The sequence below is a fragment of the Equus przewalskii genome, chromosome 29, assembly GCF_037783145.1.
Source record: "Equus przewalskii isolate Varuska chromosome 29, EquPr2, whole genome shotgun sequence".
Lineage (NCBI taxonomy): Eukaryota > Metazoa > Chordata > Mammalia > Perissodactyla > Equidae > Equus > Equus przewalskii.
In genome coordinates this window covers 36,540,676-36,549,508 of record NC_091859.1, presented here as the reverse complement: position 1 = coordinate 36,549,508, position 8,833 = coordinate 36,540,676, and the positions used below count along the sequence as shown (strand labels likewise).

Sequence of the window (8,833 nt, the reverse complement as noted above, 5' to 3'; positions counted from 1 at the left end):
CACATTTAAATGCTCCCTCCCAATTCTTAGACTTGGTCTTTCTCTGTCTCTTATCACGTGGCCTTTTCAAAAACAGTGGTCATTTCAAAAACAGTACTGCTAGCAGTGTGATAGGTTGTCCATGAGGGAAGGTTTTCTAGATTCCCCTCCTACAGGGTTTAGCTGATTGTTACTCACAACAGATGGAAATAGTGCGACCACTGCCCCCCCCCCGCCCCCGGAAGGTCCACTAAGAAAGAGCACGGAGTTGGCACATTAGCAGGTGTTTATTTAAATATATGGACTTCATCATACATTTACAGAGAAAAAAATCAGCGTTAGATTCTTAGTATTTCACTGTACTGCTCTGGGTTTAAAATCAATTAGAATAATTATTTCTCTAAAAATTTAAGACTATTCTGATAGTGTTGAGTGTAGTCTTACTGATGTTTATCCGGAACCTAAGACAGATGTTATGAAAAGTAAATCCACTCGGAGGTTTTTTTTCTGAAACTGTTTCTTAGGAGCTTCCGAGGCTTTTGCTGGTTTCCTTGGATCAATGTGGACATGGTGGTGAATGGTGTGTTCGCATTTCTTGATAGAAAGTGCTTTGATGTGTGGTTCAGTGGAGGGCTCCTGCCTTCTTTAGAGAGAGTAAGGTCCATCCTTTGTTGTTCCTGAGTCGAGGGTGAGCAGTTGTAGCTGGGTGGAGCAGGGAGTGGAAAGGTGGAAAGAGGACACAGGTGCGGGGCAGTCACCAAGATGGAGGAGGAGAGAGGAGGAGGGAGGGGAGAAAGCAGAGAGCTTGTGAGAAGGGAAGGGAGGCATGGAGCTGGCCACCCAGGAGGGACTAGATCACCCAGAGGAGCCTCTGAGTGAGTGAAAGGAAGGGCCAGGGACAGGATGGGAGGGAGGAAAGTAGAGGGGAGGCAGGGAGGGAGGAGCAGTCGGCTGTAGAATGCGCTGCAGCTCCATGGACCAGTAGCGACTCTCAGCATCCAGCTCATCCCAGGCCTGGAAGGTCCTTCCCTGGTTGTCCACGAAGGTCTTCCAGCAGTGCTCAAACTCTGAAGGGACAGGGGACATGAGGCTGAGACCCACCTGGGAGGGGCAAGGGCCAGAGTCTGGCTGACTCTTAGGGACAGTATTCCCCATCAATTTCACTGCCCTCTTTTCTCTGTTCTCCCCAGGAACTTAGCCGTCAAACTCTTTCTTCCAACTGGAAGCTGAGCCAGCCCAATTCTCCTCCTTTCTGGAAGCCCCACATCCTTCTTGCACCTCCACCCAACCTCCCTTCCCTCCCTAGGACCAGCTCGCCTCCCTGAACTCTCCCTTCCACTAGCCCCACAGTCCTTTCCAGAGTCTAGCATCACCCCTGCAAGCCACAGACAAAGGCTCCTCCCCCAGGGATTTGCATCCTGCCCATCCTTTTCTAGCAACTTCCTACAGGCTTCTCCCTGCCCCTGGACCCCATCCCCAGAACAGGAGTGCTGACCTTTTGAGGTCATGATGGCGATTTGGGCCCCAGCCTCCTGCAGGGTGCGCAGTCCCTCCCTGTAGTCTCCATTCTCTCCCTTGGTGTAGATGCGGGAAGCGAAGATGCGCAGGCTCACGTGGCTGTTCTCCCGCAGGAACTCAGCCAGTCTCTGAGCACACACAGCACAGGGGCTCCAGGAGATGAAACAGGTGACCCTGTAGCACAGATCCTGGTCCAGGTTCCAAGAAGAGATCAGGTCCAGGAAGCGCATCTCTGCGTGGCGGGGTGGCCCGGCCATGTGACCACCCTGAGTGGAGAAGAAGAAGAAAAGTGTTCTGTCGTTTGCTGTGCACAGGGGGAGGGCAGCACGGGGGAGCAGGGGAGGCACTGGCCTCAGCACAAAACTAGAGGGGCGGGGCGCCCACCTCAGCATCAAGATGAATCAGATGTCCATGCAGTGTTTACATGATCAAACACAATGCAACACTCCGTGGTGAACACACATCCCCACTTTACACAGGGCCGGCTCCGTAGCGCTGCCTTCATTTCAGCTCAGCTCTCTGTGGATCCCCACAGCACTGACACTGACCAGCCTTTATTTCTCCTCCCCAAAGCCCCAGAGCACAGCTGTATTTCCTAGCTGTAAGTCCTTCTAGTTCTTCGTGAACCACCACAGCACGGCTGCTGACTGACGGGTGCTGTGGTTTCTCAACCGGGAAACCATCCTGGGTCGCCGAAGCAGAGCGCGCTGAGCTGTAACTGCTGGGCCCTCAGGGGTGGCTCTGATCAGTCTTCATTTACATTCTTTGCAATCCTTCATCAAGGAATGTGTGTTAATTTTTATTTTTAAACCATTGCATTAAAATAGGGCCAGCCCCGTGGCTAAGTCGTAAAGCTTGGCATGCTCAACTTCAGCGGCCCAGGTTTGGGTCCTGGGTGAAGGACCTACACCACTCATCGGTGGCCATGCTGTGGTGGTGTCCTACAAACAAGATAGAGGAACACTGCCACAGGTGTTAGCTGAGGGCCAATCTTCCTCAGCAAAAGAAAAAAGGAAATCAGATGCATCTTGATGACTGGAGTTTCTCGAGCTCCTGGAGCTGGCGTGCAGAGGTAAGTGCCTTCAGCAGCCTCACCTGGTCCGGCCCCACAGGGAGGAGAAGAAGAGCCGGCGGAGTGCAACGAGGAGGCCGGGTGCTGCCAGGCTCATGGACCTGATGCCACAGAAATGGGTGCTTCCTCCGTGGAGGAATCCACCCGCTCTCTGTCTACTCCCCTCCCCTGTCCCCATCCATGCACCAACAACTTCTACAAGCTTCTGCTCTGGGCTTCGCCCTGTGCTGAGCCCAAGTGTGTGAGGTCCTCACTGTGCAGGGAGGAGAGGGGTGAGGAGAGCAAAGGGGAGAGGTGCCTGGGCTCAGAGGATGGTGATTTGCCCAAACTGCAGAGTGACAGATTCTCCACCAGAAACCGAGAAGAAGTCAGGCTGGCGGTGCAGGTGCAGAGACCTTGGGCGGGAGTGTGATGGGTGCACGAGGGCCAGCGGGGCGTCCCTGGGCTCAGAGCAGCCGGCCATGCAGTGTGTGGTGAAGCGCCCTTGCCCGGATCTCCTAAGTAATGGGCTGGGGTCCGGTCAGGCGCCCCCGGGAGTGACCAGAAGGAGCACCGGGAGCCCACAGGACGGCACTCTGAGACCAGAGGCTGCCCCAGGACCCTTGTCCCAGACTGCCTTCCCTCTATCCAGACCTATGCTCACAGGCACAGCAGGAGGGGTTGCTGGAGCCTGGGGTGACACTTGGCTGGTGGTGCCACTCTGGGGCACTGTGACTAGTTTCTACCGTGTGGCTCAAAGCTGCCAATCTCAGCAGAAATGGACCCCACCTGACCCCAGGTGGAGCCGCAGCAGCTGTGGGGACGAGGAGGGAGAGCTCTGTGGGACACCCTGTGAGCCCCAAGAAGCTTCTCCCCTGAGAGTCCCAGGACTGAGACGTCCCGCCAGCTGCAGTTGGGCTGGGTCAGTCACCTTGTTGTGCAGGAAGTCCTTGTCCTGGTCTGGCGGGACCCTGTAGTCGCCATCCGGGAGCTCCACCTCATAGCACAAATAGGTCGCCTTGCGTGCCAATTCACATTCTTGAAGTTCTCAGTGAAGGTGTCTTTGTCCATCAGGCGTCTGGAGCAAAGGTGGGAGAAACCCAACGAGACCTGGCTCCCTCAGTTGACCACTCAGTGCTCTTCCCGCCCCCCACACCCCTTCTCCCTCCACCCTGAGCTCCCTCCCCTGTGCCCACATTGCAGCCAGACCCATGGAGGACTGGCTTCCACTCCCTTTGCTGGAGACACCAGGTCGTCCCTCTCTGACAACGTCTGGGGGCTCCTGGGGACATCAGCCTCCGTCCTTGAGTCAGGGTCTCCCCCAGGAGCAGTGCAGGGGGCTCAGCGCCTCCGATGTGGCCCTCTCCCTCTGCCTGGAGTAGCCGGGTCACCTCTCCTGGCCTCACCCTCCCAGCCCGTCCCCGCTGACCCACTCCCCTGCGGGAAGTGGACCCACTGGGGCTTTTTCCTCTTGTCTCAGGGTTAAGTTGAGCCACAAGCTGCATCGGGGCCAAATACAGTCCAGAGTGGGAACACGGTGGAAAGAGAATGCCAGAGACTATGCTCCTCACAGAATCATCGAACGTTTTTCTCACCTGTGGAAATAATGTGTGTCCTTAACAAAATTCAAATCCTAAAGCAGAAAGTGACCTCCTAACCCACAGTTCAGAGGTGATGCCTAAGCAGAAATGATAGATTTCAGAGGGGATTGGAGGAAGAGGAGGAACGGGGACCAGCAAGGAGGAGACCCCAGGAGCCTGGGGGATGCGGGCTGGACAAGCAGACTGGGCATCAGCTGAGGGGTCACAGCTGGACCGAAGATGGGCCAGCAGGAGACAGACAGAGAAGAGGAGGAGCCCCCGGGGGTCTGGAGGAGCCCTGAGGGGAGCAGGCGAGTCCCCATCAGTGAACCCAGAGGAGGGGGCTCCGGAGCAGGAGTGCTGGGGGGATGGGTGGTACCTGGCCATGGGCGCTGCACTGCCCTCCATGTCGCAGTCCCTTCACTGTCTCTGGCTCTGTGTCCTCTGCTCCTCTGCCTGCTCACTGTCGGTGTCCTCCTCCTATGATGCTCTTCAGGGACCCGGGAACCTTATATACCATCAAGACAACTTCCTTGGAAGCTGCTGAGTGTGTGATGCTGGGCCCCACCTCTTCCTGAGCTCAGGCCATTCATGCCACCCACAGGAGTGGCACAGAAGAAGGAACTTCTCTGCCCCAATGTCCCACTCTAAGCCCTTGCTGACGTTTAGGTTTTGGTTTCTCTGTTCTGACAACAGTCCTACCTGGAAGCCTTCTGGACGGATCAGGCGACAATGAGATCTGGGGAGGGAGTGGTCCCTCGACAGCAGGGACCAGCAGGGCAGCGGGTCAGAGGACAGATGTCCATACCCTGAGGAAGGCCCTGGTGCAGGACACAGAGCCCTAACGGGCAGGCTCCAGGGTGCCTATCCTGAATCTCCCACAGCAGCAGCACAGGGCATGGCCTAGTCCAGGTTCTCTGGCACCTGCTGTGTGGAAGGGCCAGCGGGGAGACAGTGGGGAGGGAGGAATCCGGTCTGAGAGACAGGCAGCAGGCCTTCACCCCTCATGCTGGAAAGGAAGGGGACCACTATGTGCTGAGCTCTCCTTAGGAGCACCAGGTAAGGACAGCAAGTAGACAGGGAGCCTTCACTCCCTCCCTGGTTGCACGCAGAGAAAAGTACGGTCCCAATGGGGACGGCCCAACCATGACCACACAGGGAGCAGATGGATGCAGGATGGTCACCCGCCTGAGAAAGGGCCCTGCCTGTGCTCCTTTCTGTCCACCTCAGGCCCTGAGGAAAGGGGGCAATTTGTATTCCAGCCCCAGATGTAACCCTGAGCCCTAGCCGGCCATGCTTTTCCCCGAGGGGCTGCCCCTCTGTCCCACAGACTCCCCCATCCTGGCTCCTCTCAGTCCACCCTGTCCTGGTCCAGTGCTCACTCTCAGGGGAGATGCCCGTCCTGGGAGAGCTGGACCAGCCCCCAAACCCTGCCCTGGGCGCCTGCACTGGGCCCAGACTGCTGACCTCCAGGCTGGCCTCACATCTTCAGGGTGGAGACCTCAGCACAGTGTCCCCACCTTCTCAGGTGGGCACCCCTCCTCATGGATCGACAGGAGGGTGTCCTCCCAACCCACCCTGTGCAGAGTCCCCTCCCATCTCCTCTCTGCTCTAGACCTGGTCCTCTCTAACCTGACATCGTTGCCCTGGGGGGAGCTCAGCCCCCGTTTTGTTGCAGGCCTTTTCTGGGTGAGAACGTGTCTGGGGAGTCTTGTGTGTCCTGACCAGCGCCCACACTGCCCAGGTCACCGTCTCCATACACAGCACACCTGCACATCCAGCAGCGTCTCTGCAGCATGTCTACAATGACTGGGCCTGTAGAGACCAGGCCCGGGGTCCCTGAGAATTTCCCCAACACGGTCCCCCTGGTCTTGCCTTCCCGGGGGAAGGATGTCACCGTGATCTAGGGCAAGCTCTCCTCTCACCCCAAATTCTCCTCTAGTCCCTCATCCCTCACAGGGCTTCTGAGGCCCCCGCTGCAGGCGTCATGGGGAGGGTCTCCTGTGCACAAAGCCTGTGTCCTGGGGAGCCCTGTAGGGCAGAGCCCCATGTCTGCTCCCCCCTCCCCAGGTGGCTCCTATGGCCAGAGCCCCAGTACCTCGCGGGGCTCATCCTGCCTCACTTGCCCTCCCCAGCAAATGCGCCCCTGAAGCTGTGACCGTGAAGGCGCTGGAGCATGTGGCAGGGCGACCAAGGCCCCGGTGTAGGGACAGCGTTTTGCTCCTGTGTCCCTGGGAGGACACCTCCCCACCAGTCCACCTTCTCAGCTAGTAGCTCCCAGGTCTACAATTCTGGAATGTTCCGAGTACCTCCTTGCTCTCTGCTCCCCACACCTCAGCCTGCCCATGTCACCATGGACCTTCTGCTCCCTGCTGACAACTGGCTGCCCTCTTTGATGCAGCCCCCGTGTCACGGGCAGAGCTCCGAGCCTGGCAGCTTGGTGAGACCTGGGCCCTGGGGAGGTGGGGAACAGCTCTGCATGGACCTGCCCCTGACAGCACTGAGGGTAGGGTCCCTTCTCCTAGTGTAAGACCACCTGTTATCCACCCGGGCTTCCCCTTTTACCCAGAGTGACTGCACCCTGTGGATTTTTGCATCACTCACTTCTAGGAAGGGAGGCAGGGCTGAGTCAGAGCCCAGAAAGGGAAACCAAGGAGAGATCTGACGATGAGCTTCTTCTCGCAACCTCCTGGGAAGTGTTGACATCCTCTGATCTGGTCGAGCCTGATTCTTTCTGTCATGTCACCGTGTGTGTGTGTTTGTGTGTGTGTGTGTGTGCCCGCGTGTGTGTGTATGTGCACACGTGTTGTGGATCAGGAAAGCAGTTGGGCCTGTTCGCCCGCTAACAGCTCTGTGCCAGGCCAGTCTTTGTCAGGTACGCAGCTCCTGAGCTCCCACAGGACATCGTGTGGTGGGACCACCAGCTGTAATTAAGCAATTAAGCCACAGGTCACAGAGCCAGGAAGCAGTGCAGACGGGCGGGGGGCCCCTCTGTATCCCAGGCACTTTGGTCTGTCTGTGCTGCCTGTCCTCCTGCTCCAGGGCTGTGCTCCCTTCCCCTCTGTGTTTGCCAGCCTCTTGGGAGCTGCTCCTGTCCCCTGGCCCCTTCCCGTGGGCACAGCCCTGGACGCCCGTCCCTTCCCTGGCTCCTTCCCCAGGAACTGACCCTGTCCCAGGTCTCAGCCTCACTGCTCTCCTGAGACCCCCAGCACTGCGTGTGCACCCCGACTCCCCCAGTGTCCTGCTGCACACTGTAGGAGCCAGAATGGGCTGGAAGCATGGTGGACAATTTGTGGGTGGAGTGGTTCACTGAATGATGGATTTCCCCACTTTCTTGTTATGATAACAGGATCATTCGTTGAGCATTCACTCTCAGACATTCTCCTAAGCCCTGACATATACGTTGTCATTTAACTATCACAACAGCCCCCACAGTCCGTCGCTGTCATCGTCTCTGAGTTCCAGGCGAGAAACCTGAGGCCCAGAGATGAAGTCAAGTCCAAGGTCCCTGAGCCGGAAGGAGGCAGGGCCCAGATTCAGGGCCACATCCTTCTGAGTCTAACGCATGCCCATGGGACTTTTCACGGGAAAGACTCAAGCAGCTGCTCAGACACTGGGGAGGCAGGAGCAGTGGGGGGAGGGGGGCGGGGTTGCAGGGGAAGAAGGACCGCCCAGGAGGAGGGTTCAGTGATTGGAATGGGGCCGCAGGTGAGGAGCACCACAGACAGGTGAGGAGTGTGGTGGGACAGGACCCACCCCCAGAGAGAAGGGCCTTGGCGGGGGGTGGGGGGTAGTGGTGGTGGGGGGTCACCCAGAAGGAGGGGCAGGTGGGCAGGAAGGCTTCAGAGAGGGAGGAGGACAAATTGGGCCTCGAAATGAAAACAGCAATAGAAATTGTAAGTTAGTGGGTTTCTCATCAGCCACACTCAAAGTAGCTAACTACACTTATCCACCAGGAGCTCATACAGACTCTAGCATCTAGGATTTGCCCGATCCTCTTGCTTCCCCCTGGCATGAGATGTGATGTCTGGAGGTGGGCAGCCATCTGGAGCCATGAGGAGAAGGAGAAGACAAGCACCGGGAGCTGAGCTGAGGGAGCAGGGGCTGGTGGACTGGGTCCTGACAGCATCACTGACTTTATGACAATGAAAATTTCTGTGCAGCAGAAGATGCCATAAATAACAGAAAAACAGGGAGCGTGCGAGCTAATATTTCCCAGCACAGAGGGAATGCCCACCACACTTTAGCCATGACAATTGGCTGCGACCGTCTCCTTCTGAGAGCCCAGGAGGGAAGCAAGACTCCTGCCTCCCAGCCCCGACCCTTCTGTCTCCCCCGGGGTCACTGCAGGTCATTGAATTCACACACACACTGAGCACCAACTGTATGCACAACAGAGGAAGCTGAGATGGATGTGGAAATGGATCCAGGTGCTCACAGACCTGAGGCCTTGGTCGTCATCCCCAGGAGGAGGGTCCCTCTGAGGACAGAACCACACTCTCACTGGCCCGGGACTCAGGGACAGGTGACAGCCACAGCTTTCCGGAACAACATCAGGTCGTCAGAGCCTGAGGAACAGAAACAGCCTCGGGACGCTTCCCTCAGAGGACTCGGAGACGCCGCAGGAGGGCCCGGGGTGCGGGAGGGGTTGAGGCTCATCTCAGGAGCCAGGAAAACTGGGTATGTTGGACGGAGCTGTGAGGTT

At 57.5% G+C, this 8,833-nt stretch overlaps 1 protein-coding gene across 1 annotated transcript; it reads right to left on the bottom strand.

Moving 5' to 3' along the window:
- Positions 1 to 247: 247 nt before the first annotated feature.
- LOC103545867 (DNA dC->dU-editing enzyme APOBEC-3A-like) lies at positions 248 to 4,643 on the bottom strand. Its single transcript, XM_070599196.1, is given in 5 exon segments — positions 248 to 1,046; positions 1,475 to 1,763; positions 3,480 to 3,572; positions 3,575 to 3,626; positions 4,508 to 4,643. Coding segments are annotated over 5 exon segments (675 nt in total). The 5' UTR covers positions 4,537 to 4,643; the 3' UTR covers positions 248 to 834.
- Between the last annotated feature and the right edge of the window lie 4,190 nt (positions 4,644 to 8,833).